The sequence below is a fragment of the Pseudophryne corroboree genome, chromosome 3 (assembly GCF_028390025.1).
Source record: "Pseudophryne corroboree isolate aPseCor3 chromosome 3, aPseCor3.hap2, whole genome shotgun sequence".
Taxonomy (NCBI): Eukaryota; Metazoa; Chordata; class Amphibia; order Anura; family Myobatrachidae; genus Pseudophryne; species Pseudophryne corroboree.
In genome coordinates, this window is record NC_086446.1 from 308,035,224 (window position 1) to 308,056,714 (window position 21,491).

General features: G+C 46.9%; 1 protein-coding gene across 1 annotated transcript in view; it reads right to left on the reverse strand.

Annotated features, from left to right (window-relative positions):
- The window catches only part of VAPB (VAMP associated protein B and C), a 214,810-nt gene that overhangs the window by 79,552 nt on the left and 113,767 nt on the right, over positions 1-21,491 (reverse strand). The window contains exons 3-4 of the mRNA XM_063959397.1: positions 18,739-18,842; positions 1,164-1,244 (exon numbers count right to left, since the gene is read on the reverse strand). Coding sequence (XP_063815467.1) covers positions 1,164-1,244; positions 18,739-18,842 — 185 coding nt within the window. The remainder of the gene's footprint in view (positions 1-1,163; positions 1,245-18,738; positions 18,843-21,491) is intronic.

Genomic DNA, 21,491 nt, shown 5'->3' on the forward strand with positions numbered 1-21,491 from the left:
TGCGTGTGCTTGCTCTGCCGTGCGTGCGCATACCCGCAGGTTGCATATATTGGCTCACGAAGTCCTGCGTATTAACGCGTGGTATGAGTAAATATGGTAGCATATGCATTCGCATGGAAAAGCCACAAAGACATATCTGATATTTAATCCACATAGTGCATAATTTACACATAGCCTACACGCACCACACCAGCAAGTTACATTTGCTTCAGAGGTATAGCAGAGGGATTGAACTTTACAGAATATGAGGGAACAGAATTAGGTCAGGAGGTGGTGTTTGGTATCCAGTTGTACAGTATTTCAAGGGCAATATTCCGATGGCAGTTTGAAGTAGCACGCTCCTGCGCATAGATATGCGCAGGAATATATTAATATCACACTGTATTTACTGTACTCTTGATATTCGGCGGGAACCCAGTGGAGGACACCTCCAAGTGCACCTGGACCAGGCATCACCCACCTATTCAAACTGACCTATGACCCCTCATGTACTGTAAATGACCAGCCCTTTGACCTATGAAAGAAGAGATTACAGTTTCCTTTGTTTCATGCTTTGGACTATTGTATAAAAACCAAGCCTCCTGGCCGGCCTCTGTCTATTCTCTGAAGGTCATCTTTCCAGATTGACTGAGAACTGGATCCGGGTGACGCAGGCGAACAAACGTATGTATCCATTGGTTGTAGCTTCTTCTCTGTAATAGTGTTGCATTTCTCTGTGAACCCCCTTTTAAGTAAATATTTGTTGATGCGTTGGACCACAACATAACATATTAAATTGGTGTCGCATTCCTTTCCTGTTAGGGGTTAAAGTGTATTCGGCTGCATGTGTAGCTACTTTGTGCTTACGTGACGGCGTGCTTACGCAACGTGTACGCATTTCATAGAGGTTTAACACACACGCGCTTAGAGGTCGCAGCGGCCTGAACATTTCTGCATTAAGGTAGTGCTTTTATTTTCCTGTAAGTTAAACGAACTTAACACCCCGATACTAACCCCCTCAGGATTATGGCTGTCGGTGTCAGGATTCCGACGTCGGCCACCTGACCACCGACATCTCATCAGCCTGAGATACCAAACGCATACCCATGTAACAGCCACCTTATTTTTTGCATCAGGGTACTGACAGAACTGTTTAAACCATTCTCACAAGTGAAGATACTCACAGGCTTCTCATTATCGGAAGGCAGCTCAAATAAACACCGAAGTTTGGAGTCCATCAATTCGTCCGGCTTCGCTTCTTTCCACTGCAAAGGTAAAATTTTATAATCAGATTTAGACGTACATTATATAAATACACAAGAGAAACAAGCTTAGTTCCTCACTTCCTCTTTTTTTAAATGACTAGGGCACTTTATACTTTAAATTTCCATTTATGTCACCCGCCAATTCATTCACCAAGGTAGATTATAATAAATAGTAAAGGAAGACAGGGAATCTCAGTGTATAAAAGTTGCATCTATAACCACATACTGTACATGCTTTGCAATATCAAATGGAATGTACTCATAGGTAAACAATTAGTGACGGACTGGAGGCCAGATGGACACAAGCAGACAAAACCTCTGAAGTATTATTTGCACTCCCAAGTAGTTTATTAATTGATGGTTATGGCATGGGGAAAATGCAGTGAAGAGAGATAGAATGTTCAGAGATTTTCCAAAACAGGCTGCCTGGGCCCATCATAAGCTTGCTAATGGCGGAAGTAGTCCAGCTAGCACTGTCCTCCCGGAAGTCTACCAAGTCCTATTCTGAGCATCATAGACTAATGCTGGGTACACACATGACTGACACTACGGAAGACCCAAAGACTGTGCGACCAATCCAGGTAAGTATACACACTTACCCATCGGCCACTTGTTGTGTCGGTCAGGAAACCCAGCTAGGCAGTCATCTGAAGTTGATCGCCCAGCTGTGATGTCACTCAACGCTGTGTACACAGCCAGGCCAGGCTTTGGCCACTGCCTATGCTTATGGAAGGCAGCACAGTGACAATAAAAATGTATAGCCCCCCAACTAGGGAGGCCAATCCCGGGATCGGCGGGATCCCGGGATTTGAGGCCAAAAATGCCAGGATTTGAATCCCGGGATTAAGGTGCGCATGCGTATTACTGTTTACTGCCTTGCTGTGCGATGCGTGACGTCAGCAAGGTCACGCTGCGCAGCCCCAGCCGTGCCCGCCGCGTCTGCGCTTCAGCTCGCCTGCCCGCCAGTGAGTCCACCCGCCATCTATACAAAGCTGGTGAACTGCGAATGGTGTGTGGTGAACGGCTATGCTGCAGTGCTGTCACTGTGCCGCTGCTGCTGCCTGTCTCTCAACCTTGGGGACCCTTTTACTTACTGTAGTGAGTATGTTGGGGTTTTTTTTTCTGAATTTGAAATGGGGCTGTAGATTATAGTACAGTTCAATCCCGGTATCCCAGGAATCCCGGGATTGAGCATTTTTCAATCCCGAGATTGAAAAAAAAAACAGTCCGGGATTGGCCTCAGCAGCATCCTTAGGAGACATAGCAATAGGGATGGGATGGTGGTTGGCTCTGACAACCTCAAAATCGAGGCATCCACAAGCTGAAAAGATTCCCACAGACCTGAATCCTCTCTAGGAAGAGGATAACTAGAAAAAAAGGTCTACAGGAGACCTGGAACTTACGATTCAGCCTTGCCCACGACTGGGTAACCAGATACAGAGATGGAGGAAATGAAATGGTATGCTTAAACCGAGAAGCATTGGAAACATCTGAAATATCAGATTCTAGGATGTACAGTATCTGGAGGACTGCCTGAAGGAAGACAATCACACCCTTTTGACGAGAGAACTCTCTGTCCAAATGGGGAAGGGGTGGGGGGGAATCTCCAAGTCTGAATCAGGTGCAAGATTAAACATATGAGTACTCATACCAAAGTCTGACATTTGCACTTGCGTGTGTAGTATCTGGGACTTATATATTTTTACACAGAGGTGTCAATCAGGACCTTCAGCAGAGGCAAAACCTCCTGAGCGGCTGCCACAGAACCCTAAGGCTCCTGGTTAACCAAAGTAGTCCTCCGGAGCAGCTAAGAGAAGTAAACTCCACTAAAGCTGGACATACTATTGTGCGATATGGCTTCTTTTCACCCGATTCCGACGGATCGGGCAAAAAAAAAAAATGTGTGAAAAGTGTCCAAATCGGATGTGTTTGACATCCGATCCGCGGTTCCGAGCGCATTGGATCGGGCGTGCTGCACACACGACCACCGACTCACATGCAAAAGGACTGCATGCGATCCTGCTACCCAGGAAGCTCCGGCGTGGCTCAAGGGACATCATGTGATTTCTCTCGTAGGAGAAATCACAGTAATATATGGGGGCCTTAAGTTTCCATGAGCAAGAGAACCGCTGAGCCACTAATTAACCTGGCCAGATGCAGAACCTTGAGCCTTTTTAGATGGTCTGCAGACCCTACTTAAATAACAATTTCACTTGTGTCCATTTAAGGATCCATATATACTTTTACACAATTCAATTCACTGTTTAAATGGTTGATCAAATTTAGTACGTTTAAAAATAGGGATTTTAATTACCTACCGGTAAATCCCGTAGTCGATGCTGGGATCCACATTAGTACCATGGGGTATAGACGGGTCCACCAGGAGCCATTGGCACTTTAAGAGTTTGAGTGTGTGGAATGGCTCCTCCCTCTATGCCCCTCCTACCAGACTCAGGGGTCTATTTACCAAGCTTTGGATGCAGATAAAGTACCAGCCCAATCACCTCCTGTCATTTTTCAAACACAGCCTGTGACATGGCAGTTAGACAGTGATAGGCTGCTACTTTAACTCCATCCAAGGCTTAGTAAATTGACTCCTATGTCTAGAAACTGTGCCCGAGGAGACGGACATCTTCGAGAGAAGGATTATACACAGGTAGTGGCGAGATTCATACCAGCTCACACATATAAGGCAAACCAAGCTAACTAGCTTGAAACTCAGCAACAGCTGAAACATTACTTAACCAAGTAACAAGGCAGTACGCAACTAAGAACAAAGTCGTACTGAACCAGATAACCATTGCAGGATAACAAAGCGATGGGCGGGTGCCCAGCATCATCTACGGACTACGAGAAAAGGCTTTATCGGTATGTAATTAAAATCCTATTTTCTCTTACGCCCTAGAGGATGCTGGGGTCCACATTAGTATCATGGGGATGTACCAAAGAGCCCAGAACGGGAGGGAGAGCACAGAGGCTCCTGCAAAACTGATTGACCAAATTGTAGGTCCTCAGAGGCCAAAGTATCGAACTTGTAGAACTTGGCAAATGTATTCGACCCTGACCAAGTAGCCGCTCGGCAAAGCTGTAAAGCCGAGACACCCCAGGCAGCCGCCCAGGAAGAACCCACCTTACGAGCAGAGTGGGCCATAACCAATTAGGGACACGGCAATCCTGCCGTAGAATATGCATGCTGGATAGTGAACCTGATCCAGCGCGAAATGGTCTGCTTTGAAGCAGGACACCCAATTTTCTTGGGATCACACAGTACAAACAGAGTCCGTTTTTCTGTGACGAGCAGTCCTCTTTACATAGATTCTCAAAGCCCTCACAACATCCAAGGACTTTGATGCAATTGAGGAGTCAGTAGCAACTGGCACCACAATTGGTTGGTTGATATGAAAAGCCGCTCTATCTTCATGGAAGATTAAATAGGGGCTTTTACGATAGGTTGGTTGATATGAAATGCCGACACAACCTTCGGAAGAAACTGCTGACGTGTCCAAAGCTCAGCTCTATCTTCATGGAAGATCAAGTATGGGCTTTTACATGACAAAGCCCCCAATTCCGACACACGTCGAGCAGAAGCTAAGGCCAACAAAGTTAGAGCCTTCCACGTGAGAAACTTAACCTCAGCCTCCTGTAAAGGGTGCCGTCGGCGCCACAAAGGGAGGCTGGATGTGCAGAACCGCTTTCAAAAAGGTCTGAACCTCAGGGAGGGCAACCAATTGTTTCTGGAAGAAAATGGATAAGGCAGAAATCTGGACCTTTATGGATCCCAAACGTAGACCTATATCAGCACCTGCTTGCAGAAAGAGGAGAAAACGTCCAAGTTGAAACTCCACCGTAGGAAATTTCTTGGATTAACACCAATACACATTTCAAAATGCACTGGTAATGTTTAGACGTTACCCCTTTCCTAGCCTGTATCAGGGTAGGAATAACCTTGCTTGGAATACCCTTTCGGGCTAAGATCTGTCTTCAACCGCCATGCCGTCAAACGTAGCCGCGGTAAGTCCTGATAAGCGAACGGCCCCTGTTGCAGAAGGTCCTCGTGAAGAGGAAGAGGCCACGGTTCTTCTAGCAGTAGGCGTACCAAGCTCGCCTTGGCCAGTCCGGAGCAACGAGAATTACCTGAACCCTTGTTCTCTTTATGAGCTTTAGAATTCTTGGAATGAGTGGAAGTGGAGGGAACACGTATACTGACTTGAACACCCACGGAGTTACCAGGGCATCCACCGCCACTGCTTGAGGGTCTCTCGACCTGGAACAGTACCTTTGAAGTTTCTTGTTGAGGCGCAAAGCCATCATGTCTATTTGAGGCACGCCCCAACGACTGGTCACGTCTGCGAACACACCCGGATGGAGGCATCATTCTCCTGGATGGAGATGGTGTCTGCTGAGGAAGTCTGCTTCCCAGTTGTCCACTCCTGGGAGGAAGATCGCTGACAACACCAACACGTCACCTCTGACATTGTAGCTATGCTCTTTGTAGCTCCCTGTCGGTTTATGTAGGCCACCGTCGTTACATTGTCCGACTGTACTTGAATGGTCCGATGTTGTAGAAGATGAGCCGCTTGGAGAAGACCGTTGTACACGGCTCTTAATTCCAGAATATTTATTGGACGAATGGCTTCCTGATTTGACCATCGTCCTTGGAAGGATTCCCCCTGGCTCCCCAACCTCTGAGATTTGCATCCATGGTCAGAAGGATCCAGTTCTGAATTCCGAACTTGCGGCCCTCCAGAAGGTGAGGCATTTGCAGCCACCAGAGGAGCAAAATCCTTGCCCTCGGTGAGAGATGTATCCTCTAGTGCATGTGAAGATGAGATCCCGACCATTTGTCTAGGACAGTGATGGCTAACCTTGACACTCCAGCTGTTGAACTACACATCCCAGCATGCCCTGTATCAGTTTTAGCAAGGCCAAATAGCAACAGTAGCAGGGCATGCTGGGATGTGTAGTTCAACAACAGCTGGAGTGTCAAAGTTAGCCATCACTGGTCTAGGAGATCCAGCTGGAAGGGTCGAGCATGGAATCTTCCGTACTGTAGAGCCTCGTAGGAGGCAACCATCTTGCCAAAAAGGCGAATGCACTGATGAACCGATAGCCGGGCAGGCTTCAAGACATCACAGACCATGGATTGTATCACTATCGCTTTCTCCAGTGGAAGAAACACTTTCTGCAATACCGTGTCGAGGATCATCCCCAGGAAAGACAGACAATCTCCTTGTCGGCTCCAAATGTGATTTTGGAAGGTTCAGGAACCAACCGTGATTCATGAGCAGTTGAGTCGTCAGAGCAATGGACTGCAACAACCTCCCCCTGGACACTGCCTTTATCAGCAGATCGTCCAGGTATGGAATTATGTTCACACCCTGCCTGCGCAGGAGAACCATCATCTCTGCCATCACCTTGGTGAACACCATCGGTGCCGTGGAGAGATCGAATGGCAGTGCCTGGAACTGAAAGTGACTGTCTAACAGTGCGAATCGGAGATAAGCCTGATGGGGCTTCCAAATTGTAATGTGGAGGTACGCATCCTTGATATCCAGGGAAACCATGAACTCTCCCCTCCTGCAGACCTGAGATCACCGCTCTCAGAGATTCCATTTTGAATTTGAACTCCCTCAGATAGGGGTTTAACGATTTCAAATTCACAATTGGCCTGACCGAACCATCCGGTTTCGGTACCACGAAAAAGGTTTGAATAATAACCCTTGTTTTGCATATGAGGTGGAACTGGGACAATAATAAGATTTTAAACCTACCGGTAAATCTTTTTCTCCTAGTCCGTAGAGGATGCTGGGGACTCCGTAAGGACCATGGGGTATAGACGGGCTCCGCAGGAGATATGGGCACTCTAAAGAACTTTTAGTATGGGTGTGCACTGGCTCCTCCCTCTATGCCCCTCCTCCAGACCTCAGTTAGAGAAACTGTGCCCAGAGGAGATGGACAATATGAGGAAAGGATTTTGTAAATCTAAGGGCAAGATTCATACCAGCCCACACCAATCATACCATATAACTTAGAATATACGCAACCAGTTAACAGTATGAACGAAAAAACAGTATCAGTCAAAGACCGATTCCAACTGTAACATAACCCTTATGTAAGCAACAACTATATACAAGTCTTGCAGATTTAGTCCGCACTGGGACGGGCGCCCAGCATCCTCTACGGACTAGGAGAAAAAGATTTACCGGTAGATTTAAAATCTTATTTTCTCTTACGTCCTAGAGGATGCTGGGGACTCCATAAGGACCATGGGGTTTATACCAAAGCTCCAAACCGGGCGGGAGTGTAAGGATGACTCTGCAGCACCGATTGAGCAAACGCGAGGTCCTCATCAGCCAGGGTATCAAACTTGTAGAATTTTGCAAAAGTGTTTGAACCCGACCAAGTAGCCTCTCGGCACAACTGTAATGCCGAGACGCCTCGGGCAGCCGCCCAAGAAGAGCCCACCTTCCTAGTGGAATGGGCCATTACCGAATTCGGTACCGGCAATCGTAGAATGAGCCTGCTGAATCGTGAAACAGATCCAGCGAGCAATAGTCTGTTTAGAAGCAGGCGCGCCAATCTTGTTGGCTGCATACAGGACAAACAGATCCTCTGTTTTCCTAACCCTAGCCGTCCTGGCTACGTAAATTTTTAAGGCCCTGACCACATCCAGGGACTTGGAGTCCTCCAAGTCACCCGTAGCCACAGGCACCACAATAGGTTGGTTCATATGAAAAGAAGAGACCACCTTAGGCAGAAATTGAGGACGAGTCCTCAACTCTGCTCAATCCACATGAAAAATCAAGTAGGGGCTCTTGTGAGACAAGGCCGCCAACTCTGACACCTGCCGTGCAGATGCCAAGGCTAATAACAACCACCTTCCAGGTGAGAAATTTTAAATCCACGTTTGAAGAGGTTCAAACCAGTGTGATTTAAGGAACTGTAACACCACGTTAAGGTCCCATGGTGCCACAAAAGGAGGCTGGATGTGCAGCACTCCCTTTACGAAAGTTTGGACTTCTGGGAGAGAAGCCAATTCCTTTTGAAAAAATATAGATAGGGCCGAAATCTGTACCTTAATGGAGCCTAATTTTAGGCCCATATCCACTCCCGTCTGTAGGAAGTGGAGAAAACGGCCCAGATGGAAATCTTCCGTAGGAGCATTCTTGGTTTCACACCAAGATACATACTTCCTCCAGATACGGTGATAATGCTTCGCCGTTACTTCTTTCCTAGCCTTTATCAGAGTAGGGATAACTTCCCCCGGAATACCCCTCTCTGCTAGGATTCGGTATTCAACCGCCATGCCGTCAAACGCAACCGCGGTAAGTCTTGGAACATGCAAGGCCCCTGCTGTAACAGGTCTTCCCTGAGAGGAAGAGGCCACGGATCTTCTGTGAGCATTTCCTGAAGACCCGAATACCAGGCCCTTCGAGGCCAATCTGGAAACACGAGTATTGTTTGTACTCGGTTTCGTCTTATGATTCTCAACACTTTTGAGATGAGAGGTAGAGGAGGGAACACATAGACCGACTGAAACACCCATGGTGTCACTAGGGCGTCTACCGCTACTGCCTGAGGATCCCTTGACCTGGCACAATACCTCCGAAGCTTTTTGTTGAGGCGTGACACCATCATGTCTATTTGAGGAAGTCCCCAAAGACTTGCTATCTCTGCAAAGACCTCTTGATGAAGTTCCCACTCTCCTGGATGGAGATCGTGTCTGCTGAGGAAGTCTGCTTCCCAGTTGTCCACTCCCGGTATGAAGACTGCTGACAGAACTCTTACGTGATTTTCTGCCCAGCGCAGAATTCTGGTGACTTCCGCCATTGCCACTCTGCTCCTTGTCCCGCCTTGGCGGTTTACATGAGCCACTGCTGTGACGTTGTCTGATTGAATCAGAACCGGTAGGTCGCGAAGAAGATACTCCGCTTGTCGTAGGCCGTTGTATATGGCCCTCAATTCCAGTACGTTGATGTATAGACAAGCCTCCTGGCTTGACCATATCCCCTGAAAATTTCTTCCTTTTGTGATTGCCCCCCATCCTCAGAGGCTTGCGTCCGTGGTCACCATAACCCAGTCTTGAATGCCGAACCTGCGACCCTCTAGAAGGTGAGCACTCTGCAGCCACCACAGGAGAGACACCCTGGCCCTGGGGGACAGGCTTATCTTTTGATGAAGGTGTAGATGGGACCCCGACCATTTGTAGAGAAGGTCCAACTGAAACGTCCTCGCATGGAACCTGCCGAAGGGGATGGCCTCGTAGGTTGCCACCATTTTTCCCAGAACTCGAGTGCATTGATGAACAGACACTCTTTTTGGTTTTAGCAGGTCCCTGACCATGTTCTGGATGTCCTGGGCTTTTTCTATTGGTAGAAAAACCCTCTTCTGTTCCGTGTCCAGAATCATGCCTAGGAATGATAGTCGAGTCGTTGGAAGCAACTGAGACTTTGGCAGATTGAGAATCCAACCGTGTTGATGTTCATTCTCAGGGAGAGTGACACGCTTTTCAGCAATTGATCCCTTGATCTCGCCTTTATCAGGAGATCGTCCAAGTACGAGATAATCGTGACACACTGCTTGCGCAGGAGCACCATAATTTCCGCAATTACCTTGGTGAAAATCCTCGGGCCGTGGAAAGCCCAAACGGCAACGTCTGAAACTGGTAATGACAGTCCTGTACCGCGAAACGCAGGCATTCATGATGAAGAGGAAATATGGGGACATGAAGGTAGGCATCCTTCATGTCCAGTGACACCATAAAATCCCCTGCTTCCAGACTGGATATCACAGTCCGGAGTGATTCCATGTTGAATTTGAACTTTTTCAAGTATAGGTTTAGGGATTTTAAATTCAAAATTGGTCTGACCGAACCATCCGGCTTCGGGACCACAAACAGTGTTGAATAGTACCCTTTTCCCTGTTGGCCTAGGGGAACCTTGACAATCACTTGCTGTTGACACAGCTTTTGAATTGCATCTAATACCACTCCCCTCTCCGGGGAAGAGGTTGGCAAGGCCGACTTGACAAATCGGCGAGGGGGCACCTCTTCAAACTCCAGTTTGTAACCTTGGGATACAATTTCCAATGCCCAAGGATCCACGTCTGATAGGACCCAGACCTGGCTGAAGAGTCGAAGACGTGCCCCCACCGGTGCGGACTCCCTCCGTGGAGCCCCAGCGTCATGCGGTGGATTTAGCAGTAGCCGGGGAGGAATTCTGCTCCTGGGAACTAGCCGAAGCAGGTGTTCTCTTACCTCTACCCTTACCTCTGGCGAGGAAAGAGGAGCCCCGATCTTCTGGACTTATGCGACCGAAAGGACTGCATCTGATATTGTGGGGTTTTCTTTTGCTGTGGGGGAACAAAAGGCAATAATGTAGATTTACCTGCGGTAGCTGTGGTAACCAGGTCCGCGAGACCATCCCCAAACAAAACTTCACCCTTGTAAGGTAAAACCTCCATATGCTTTTTTTGAGTCGGCATCACCCGACCATTGGCGGGTCCACAGAGCTCGTCTTGCCGAAACTGCCATGGCATTGGCTCTGGAACCAAGCAGCCCCACGTCTCTTTGAGCATCTCTCATATACAAGACTGCGTCCTTAATGTGACCTAAAGTCAGGACAATGGTATCCTTGTCCAGGGTATCCATGTCAGCCAACAAGATGTCTGTCCATGCTGCAACAGCGCTACAGACCCATGCCGATGCTATTGCCAGTCCGAGTAAAGCCCCCGTATGTGCATAAATAGTCTTTAAGGTAGTCTCCTGTCTACGATCCGCAGGATCCTTAAGGGCTGCGGTGTCTGGAGACGGTAGCGTCACCTTCTTGGACAGACGCGTTAATGCCTTGTCTACCTTGTCCACCCTGGGCGAGGATTCCCAACGTACCCTGTCCTTTGCTGGGAAAGGATACGCTAGAAGGATCCTCTTGGGAATCTGCAGTTTTTTGTCTGGAGTTACCCAAGCTTTTTCAAATAATTCGTTCAGTTCATGAGATGGAGGAAACATTACTTTAGGTTTCTTCCCCTTAAACATGTGTACCCTCGTGTCAGGAACAGAGGGGTCATCTGTGATATGCAAAACATCTTTTATTGCCATAGTCATATAATGAATACTTTGTCACCTTAGGGTGCAACCTTGCCTCATCATAGTCAACACTGGAGTCAGAATCCATGTCGGTATCAGTGTCTACTATTTGTGATAAGGGACGCTTTTGAGACCCTGACGGGCCCTGTGACCCAGTCAAATCCGCGGATTGACTCCCTGCTGTTTCCTTGGACTCAGCTTTGTCCATTCTCTTATGTAATAAGGTCACATTAGCATTTAAAATATTTCACATATCATACCAATCATGAGTCGGCGTTGCCGACGGAGACACCACAATCATCTGCTCCACCTCCTCCTTGGATGAGCCTTCCGCTTCAGACATGTCGACACACGCGTACCGACACCCGTACACACACACAAGGATATATCTATAAGGGGACAGTTCCCCAACAAGGCCCTTTGGAGAGAGAGAGAGTATGCCAGCACACACCCAGTGCCAACTCACACTGGAAACAATTCCCAGATATAGCGCTTTTATATATAGGTCAATCGTTTAATACACTCACTGCGCCAAAATGTGCCCCCCCCCCCTCTTTTTCAGCCCTGTATCACCGTTCTGCAGGGGAGAGTCCGGGGAGCAACTTCTCTTCAGCACACTGTGGAGAAAATGGCGCTGGTTAGTGCTGTGCGACCAAGCTCCGCCCCCTCTAGTGGCGGGCTTCGGTCCGCTCAAACTCACAATTAATGGCGGGGGATGAACATATCCTCTGACTCCGCAGCCCATATGTGTAATAACATGCCAAAACAGAAGTATATATTGCTGCCCAGGGCGCCCCGCACCCATCAGTGCCTGTCCGTGTGTGTAACGTGTGGGAGCAATGGCGCGCAGCGAGGGAAGATCTGAAGTCTTCTGCCGCCTTAGAAGTCTTCTTTCTTCTTATACTCACCCGGCTTCTATCTTCCGGCTCTGCGAGGAGAACGGCAGGGGGAGACCTGCGTTCCGATCCCTCTGGAGCTAATGGTGTCCAGTAGCCTACGAAGCAGAGCCTATCATTTAAGTAGGTCTGCTTCTCTCCCCTCAGTCCCACGATGCAGGGAGCCTGTTGCCAGCAGTGCTCCCTGAAAATAAAAAAACCTAACAAAATTCTTTTATCAGAGATACTCAGTAGAGCTCCTCTGTAGTGCACCCATTCTCCTCTGGGCACAGAATCTTACTGAGGTCTGGAGGAGGGGCATAGAGGGAGGAGCCCGTGCACACCCATACTAAAAGTTCTTAAATATTGCTGAAGCAATACCGGAGCAGGTTGAGTGTCCCATATGGTACACTTGTGGATGGGATGAAAAATACATAGGCCTGATGGTTTTGATGGAACCCTACTCTGAACTGTAGGACTCTGAAATCACCCCCATTTTGTGTCATCTCTTCTAGGGGTGGACTATTCCACCCTGGGTAATCCTACGCTGAGCGCCCAAGATGGCTGCCGCACCTGGTACCTTGTGAGGGTGGAATACACAACCCTTGGAAGTTATTACCCAAAATGCCTACACCAATCCTGCATTATGCTTTCTGTGTGCTTAAGGTTTTCTTTTGTGTCTGTGTTGCTTGTCTATTGTTGTATTACTCAAATCCTCTGTATCATGTGCATTGTTTTTGATATCTGTAAAGCGCCTTGAGTCCTGTTGGAGAAAGAGCGCTATATAAATAAAATTATTATTATTATTATTATATCTCCTGCGGAGCCCATCTATACCCCATGGTCCTTACGGAGTCCCCAGCATCCTCTAGGACGTAAGAGAAAACTTGTGACCCTACCAATTTTTGGATAGCTTCCTGTAGGATAGCCCTGTCTGCCAGCAAAGCTGGTAAGCCTGATTTGAAGAATCAGTGAGGCGGGAGGTCTTGAAACTCCAGCCTGTACCCCTGGGACACGATATCCTGCACCCAGGGGTCCAGGCCGGACGACACCCAAATGTGGCTGAACCTTTTAAGCCTCGCCACCACTGGTCCTTCCTCCAGGCTGTGCGGTCCACTGTCATGCGGAGGATTTTGATGTACCAGAAGTAGGCTTCTGGTCTTGGGAGCCTGCAGTAGCAGGTTTATTGGATTATGCCCGACCTCCTCTAAAGGTGGTGTTGGGCTGCTTGTTCCTTCTTGTTTTAGGCGTCCGAAAGGACTGTGACGTAGCTGAAGAAAAAGGTTTCTTCGTAGCAGGCACAGCTGAAGGAAGAAAAGGTGACTTACCCGCAGTTGCCGTGGAAATCCACGCATCTAGCGCTTCCCCAAAACGAGCCTGACCTGTGTAGGGTAGGTTCTCCACACCTCTCCTGGATTCCGTGTCGGCAGACCATTGGCGAAGCCAGAGTCCTCTACGAGCGGAGACAGACATGGAAGAAATTCCTGCAGCCATCGAACCCAGGTTTTTCATGGATTCCACCGTAAATCCCGCAGAATCCTGTATGTTACGTAAGAACAATTCAATGTCACTTTTATCCATTGTATCCAATTCCTCAAGTAACGTGCCAGACCACTTTACTATAGTCTTAGAAAGCCATACACAGGCAATGGTAGGCTGTAATATTGCCCCCGAAGCAGTGTATATGGATTTGAGTGTAGTGTCAATCTTGCGATCTGCCGGTTCTTTTAACGTGGCAGATCCCGGAACAGGTAAAACCACCTTCTTTGACAGTCTGGACACAGATGCGTCAACTATGGGTGGGTTCTCACATTTTTTCCTATCCTCCTCAGGGAAGGGGAATGCAACCAGAACCTTTCTTGGGATCTGGAATTTTTTGTCTGGATTTACCCAAGATTTTTCAAATATAGCATTTAACTCTTTTGACGCAGGAAAGGTTAGCGAGGCTTTCTTATTATTCGTGAAGTAAGCCTCCTCAACCTGCTCCGGTATTGCTTCAGCAATATTTAACACATCTCTAATTGCTTCAATCATCAACTGCACCCCTTTTGCAAGAGATGCCGCCCCCCTCAGCACGTCCCCATCACCGTCTTAAGAGTCGGTATCCGTGTCGTCCTGCATAATCTGGGCAAGAGCACGTTTTTGAGAGTGAGTGCCAGGGGGCCCTGAAGGTGCCGACCTAGACCAAACAGCCATAGAGTTCTGCAAAACCAGAGTTGAAGTTTCATTTTGTGCTACCCTAGTAGAAATCTGAGAAATCATAATTTTAATAGAGGATAACCACTACGGTTCTCTTACAGGAATCTGTGCTAAAACAGTACAATCCTGATTACATGGAATGGGATCATCCTGAGAGGACATATCCTCTGCAGCATATGACACAGAGTCCCTAGACATGGTTCTTTTTGTGAGCAAACAAGCACCCACACACACACACAGGGAAATGCAGACAGAGTTTCCCCCCTAAGTATGCCAAGAGAGAGACAGTTTGGAGCCAACCCACACACAGCGCTCCCAAAGATAAAAGGACACCCTTTACCAGCGCCAACTGTGTACCTTAATAGGTTACACAGTCTATTACACCGCCCACCCCCCCAAACCCCCTGGTACCGTACAGAAAGCTGGAGTTAAAGTGGAGGGACAGCTCTCCCCTCTCAGTGGCTATGCATACAGGAAAGATGTCGCTGAACGCTGCTGGGTCCGCTCTGAGGAGAAGCTCCGCACTCTTTTCTGGCGCTGGCTCCCGCTCTGGTTTGAAATTATACTGGTCTGAGGTATATTGCTGGCAGTGATCCAGGGTCACAGACAGGCTGTGTGACCAGTTTAGGGTGTAGGCGCTGGCTCAGGGCACCCCTCACAGCACCGCACCATGTACCACTGAGCCCCGTAGCGCAGTCAGTACTGCGCTCCCTACCCTGTTGCCGCCATCTTTACACCAGCTTCCCGCTTGCCAGGGGGCCAGTGACTCACTCGCCACTGAAGTCTTCTGGCTCTGTAAGGGGGTTGGCGGCATGCTGCTGGGGTAAGCGATCCCCTGTGGCGGCGATCGATCTGTCCCCTCAGGAGCTCAGTGCCCTGTCAGCGGAGATAGTGGCTCAGACCCCTTAGGGAGGACACTACTCCCACCCTTAGTCCCACGAAGCAGGGAGGCTGTTGCCAGCAGCCTCCCTGTGCCTAAACTCTTCTAAAATAAAAAAAAACTAAAGAAACTCCTATGGAGCTCCCCAAGGTGTGACCGGCTCCTCCGGGCACATATTCTAAACTGAGTCTGGTAGGAGGGGCATAGAGGAAGGAGCCAGCCCACACTCTCAAACTCTTAAAGTGCCAATGGCTCCTGGTGGACCCCAGCCTCCTCTAGGACATAAGAGAAATTCCAAGCAATGGTCAAATCTTAGATTATATATTAGTGATAGGGCTCATCTGCGGTGGGATGGGTACCCTAGGTCCATAGGGACCCATACAATTAGGATCAGTCCGATTGGTATAAGTTGTTAACATACCATCTATGAATTAAGGGCTTATAAATTCCTTCCTTGCTGTTGTTGGAATTCTGTCCCTATGTTGTTTAGGAATTCACCCATATGCTGTTTTTCTTTACTCACAAGTGATAATAGAATTATTATTGTCATTATTATTTTTTCCTTTTTCCATTAGAGTGTAGTTTCGTTTTTTCCCCTAAATTTCGGACGATATTGTCCTCTCTCTTTAAGACGGTTTATAAATGTTACACTATTATGTATAGTATATATTTTTAGATACATTTTTTATGAAATATACACTGTTTTTACTAGAAGAATTATTACAACGATTAATCATAAAATATATATTTGATTGTTCATTATGTAATACTATATCTGATTTTAATTGATATATCTATGATTATCAATGATATGACATAATTAAGTATATAAGGAATGGGATTTACGGACAGTGAGAGTCTGATTATGAGACACTCACTGATTTATATTATTTTATATTTTCATATTATTTATATTTGTATTTTTCTATCTTTATATGTACAAATGAGAAAATAATGAGCCGTACCTAGAAAGAGCTAAGATACCAAATTGTAATCAGCTGCATTAACTGCCGACTTGATTCGGGGTATATAAATAAGCAATGGAACACAATAGGCGGTACTTCTGAAGAAACAGCCCCCACCTAAGAGGCTGAGAAATGCGTCAAGCACCGCTTCCATCGGACGTCTGCAGACCACACACCAAGCATCTCATTGATAGCCGCTTTTCCCGTCTCCAGCGTGCATGGCAGCCGGTGCCTGCAGCGAATAAGGAAGACTGCTCACAGACTGACGGCTTGTGCATAGAGGCCCCGGTAAGCTTGTCTACTCTGCAGACAGTTACCTGTCAGTGGACCGCAGCGGGACTAACAAGATTGTGCAAACTATTCTTAATAACACTCCCAAACTGCCGGAGGTCTCCTTTAGCCGTTAATCATTGCGGAATTTTATATTACATAACGGTACAATTAGCAGGACTATAATAATATTCTAAAGTACAAAGAACTCCATGTACTAAAATATCATCTAAGATTTGACCATTGCTTGGAATTTTAAACGTACTAAATTTGATCAACCATTTAAACCAACAGTGACTTTAATTGTGGATTCAAAGCATATATGGATCCTTAAATGGACACAAGTGAAATTGTTAATTAAGTAGGGTATGCAGACCACCTAAAAAGTCAAGATTTATGTGGTTTTTAATTGTGATGTTTTATTTTGTATATTTTATTGGCCGAATAATTTATGTTAATACAATTATATTTTATACCCTAACAGATGGCGCTTCCAATTTTCAGTATATACAATTTGTTTTTTGGAGGGACAGCGGCTCCAATGTGAAGCAGCAGTCTGTGACTGGTATTCTAACGGTGGTTCAGTGTCTCATGAACAGTGCACTAAGCACTTACTTTTTCGATTGTTATTTGTGACAGATGCAGAACCTACTGGTTCAAGGAGCAGCAGAGCACACAGATGAAAAGCCCCCCCTCTTGGAACCTTCAGCGTTGGGTGCGGGTTCCAAGTTGGGTGTAAGGTCCAGCGATTTCAGTTAGCCTTGTTTGCAGTTAGGTGCTGGCCATAGTCTCAGTCCACAATGTAAAATAAACAGGGAACAAGCCCCCACATTGCAGAAGTACTTAAACTAAGCTAAAGTGCTTCTGGCAGGCACACAGTATAGGAGGGGAGGAGCATGGAGGCGAGTTAGAATTTAAAGTGCCCACAGTACTCCTGCACCCACAGTATCCCAAAGTTTTCCCCGTGTCTCCCAACTTGAAGACTAGGAAATAGGAATGTATATTAATATGGAGCAGGAACATGGCTACAATGGGAGGTTAAAAATGTTACTGAGCAGGTCTTAAATGTGAAGTAAGGGTGTGTACACACGGCGAGATCCTTGCTATGCCCGATTTTGACTATGTGATTTCCCTTGAACTCCCCCAGAGCACAGATAGCACAGATTTTGACTATCTGTGCATGAGATTTTGTCTATGTACGATTTTGACTAAGTGCCAATTTTGACTATACTTTGTACTAGATTGTACACTAGATAGTCAAGATTGACTTGCCTGCACAGTCTATCTAGCCTTACGATACCGACCCCACGAGAGCGCGCATCGGGATCGAATCTGTATCGCACGCTGCCTAGCACCATGAGATATGCACTAACTTTTCATAAGATTTTGACTATATAGTCAAAATCTCACCGTGTGTACACACCCTAAGATTTGCCAAATCAGTGTAAAAAACAGACATGTTCCAAATTGAGAGAATGACAGTATTATTATGGAAGAGACGGTTTACATAGCAGTGAATAACTAAAATTACTAACTAAAAGGGCAGAATGGGGATCAGACTGGGTGAAGGACTATTTCATCAAGATAGAAAGACAATAATTTGTAGCGATGATGTATACCATTACATCATCTACATAGTGGAAAAATAATGAAGTACTGTATTAAAAAAAACTTGCAATATTATATTGTCCATGTGCAGATAATGCCACCTAGTGGTTGTAATTGTATAACCAAATCTCATACTTATTGAGCCATTACTACTAGAACAGCTTGTTTAGACAATGTGTGTTCTAAGGAACTCTTAAGGCCCATACACACTAAGCGATTTTGAGCTCAAAGTGGCTTGCTTTTGGCATTTTGAGCTACTTTGAGCTCAAACTCTGCCAGCGTGTATGGCCGGGCGATGAGCGCTGATCCGCGCTCCCGCATCATCGCTGGCCGCCGCCATGTATCGGCTTGTTTTACAAGCCGAGTGAACCACTTTCCACAGTCTCCTACTCCCACCGTGAACATGGCTGGGCTGGGGTGAAAATTGCTCAGTGCGTATGCAATGAACGATTTTCCACCCAGCAATGTTCACATCACTGCTCTGCATACACACTGGGCAAAAACGCCCAGTGAGTATGCACCTTTAGGTGTTACATACTATGGGGCAGTGTTGTCAAACGTATTTTGCATCCTGCATGTTAAGAGGGCAGTATTTCTTAAGAAAGATACTTACAACAGCTTCCATATCAGTAATGTCCGATGGTGCAAACATGGACTGGACCATGAACTTATGCTTGCTTTTCTCGTTCGGATCATAGTCAAACGGCTGGAGCATAACTAAAAAGAAAATAAGGTTTTAAATAAGAGGAAGTTAAAAATTAAGAGTGTACCAACATGGCCATACTCCATGCATAATAATTCAATATTCATGACATCTCTCTCTGCTGGGTATTAACTTTCAGAATGGATCTGCTGCAAATCCATTCCGACTGTGGAAATTTTAGATATCTGCACAGTCAAACATCTCACCAATTCCTTGCTTAAACGTCCCTTAACATTTGAGCAAGCACACACACAGTACAACTTTTTCCAATCTTGTGACATTTTAGCAGTAAGGTCCTATCTTTTCGGACTCCCATGGATTGGGATAATAAACAATTCTGTCCGCTGGCCATTCGTACAGAGCTATAGCTCTTTTTTTAATCGTATATGGAGAACTCATTTTACGGATACGTTCAATAAGGATATTACTAAACGGCAGACATGCTTTCCAAATTTGACGGAGGCTAACATTTCGCACAATCTTCAATATTCTCTCTGAACAGTTACTGCTACTACCTATAGAGAGATGTTCTATACACAGGCGTAACTACAAGTTCGTGAGAAAGTGAAGGGAGCCAGGGAGAGCGCGCGGGAGTGTCGTCAGGGATAGAGAGAAAGAGAAACAAAAGAGGGGGAGCGAGTACTACCTGACTTCTTTATAGGTCTGTGATGGGGACAGGCACTTCCCAATATCAGGCCCCACCCCCTAAATAACTGGAGGTGGTCGGCTGGTGCCCCCCTGCTGCGCTTTCCATGCAGCTGCCACTGCACTGCCTTGGGAGAATGTGAGTTAGTGATACCAGCGGCTGCCGTTCCTTCCCGTTCTTAGCGGGGGAGGGTGAACGGGAGATACGGACCAGCCAGTGCCCCATAGATGATAGCTGCACCCTCCATAGATACTCCAGTGGTTCTATAGAGGCTATATTTCCCCAATCGTTGCAACCTTAATGGCATTGCAAATTCCTCAGCATGTCCAAAATGTGCCCATGCTGAAGCATCCTTATATTATAGCCTATGGGACTGCAGTGTCATTAAGAAATTTTGGATTGAGGTTAAAACGACTTGCATTAGCTGACCTAGACAATTACCTTCCACAGACACCAAAGGTGGACAGTGCTTGGATATTTTCCGGGGACTACTAGACTTTCTAAGGGTTGTAAGAAAAACTACTGTTGATGTGCTCAGCTGCAGCTAAAAAATAGGATTTTAATACCTACCGGTAAATCCTTTTATCTTAGTCCGTAGAGGATGCTGGGGACTCCAAAAGGACCATGGGGTATAGACGGGATCCGCAGGAGACATGGGCACACTAAAAGACTGACTGTGTGTGAACTGGCTCCTCCCTCTATGCCCCTCCTCCAGACCTCAGGTAGAAAACTGTGCCCAGGGAGACGGACATTTCGAGGAAAGAATTTATTTTTTAAACACGGTGAGTGTCATACCAGCTCACACCACGAACATACCGCAGAACGTGGCATTCAATAGAAAACCAGCCATTGGCATGAACAATACACAGCGACACGCTGAGAGACTACGTAACACAACCAGTGTGCCAAAACAATCACTAATAGGACACCGCCTGCCATGGCATGCACACCGTCAGCAACAGCTTGACAGAAAAGAAACACCACAAGTGTAACCATAAATAACTGCAGAGACAGTACGCACTGGGACGGGCGCCCAGCATCCTCTACGGACTAAGAGAAAAGGATTTACCGGTAGGTATTAAAATCCTATTTTCTGATACGTCCTAGACGATGCTGGGGACTCCAAAAGGACCATGGGGTCTATACCAAAGCTCCAGACCGGGCGGGAGAGTGCGGACGACTCTGCAGCACCGATTGAGCAAACATGAGGTCCCCATCAGCCAGGGTATCAAAATTGTATAGCTTAGCCAAAGTGTTTGAACCCGACCAAGTATCCGCTCGGCAACGTTGAACCGGCGAGACTCCTCGGGCACCCGCCCAAGAAGAGCCCATCTACCTAGCAGAATGGGTCACCACCGACTTCAGTAACGGCAATCCAGCCGTAGAGCGAGCACGTCGAATCGTATCACAGATCTAGCGTGTAACAGACTGCAAAGACACAGGCGCCCCAATCACGCTGGGGCATACCGGACAAACAGAGCCTCTGTTTCCCCAATCAGAGCCAAATTGGCGACATAAATATTCAAAGCCCTGACTACGTCTAGAGACCTTGAATCAGCCAATGCTTAAGCAACCACAGGCATCAAATAGGCAGTTTCTGCGAAAACACCGAAACCACTTTTAGCAGAACTATTATCCGAGTTCTCAATTCCTCTTTATCCACCTGGAAAATCAAACAGTGGCTCTTGTGAGACCCAGCCGCCACTTCCGACATCCGCCCTGCGGACACCAAAGGCAAAAGCATGACCACTCTCCAAAAGAGAATTTTTTTAACACAACCTTTTATAAAGGTTCCAAACATTCTGACATAAGAAAACGCAACACCACGTCACGGTCCCACGGTGCCAATGGGGGCACAAATGGAGGTTGTACGTGCAGTACTCCTTCCACGAAGGACCGAACTTTCGGAAAGGTTGCCAATTCTTTCTCAAAAGAAAATTTATAAGGCCAATACCGCACTGAAATGGAGCCTAACTTCAGGCCTGCACCCACACCGGGTTGCAAAGAATGGAGAAGA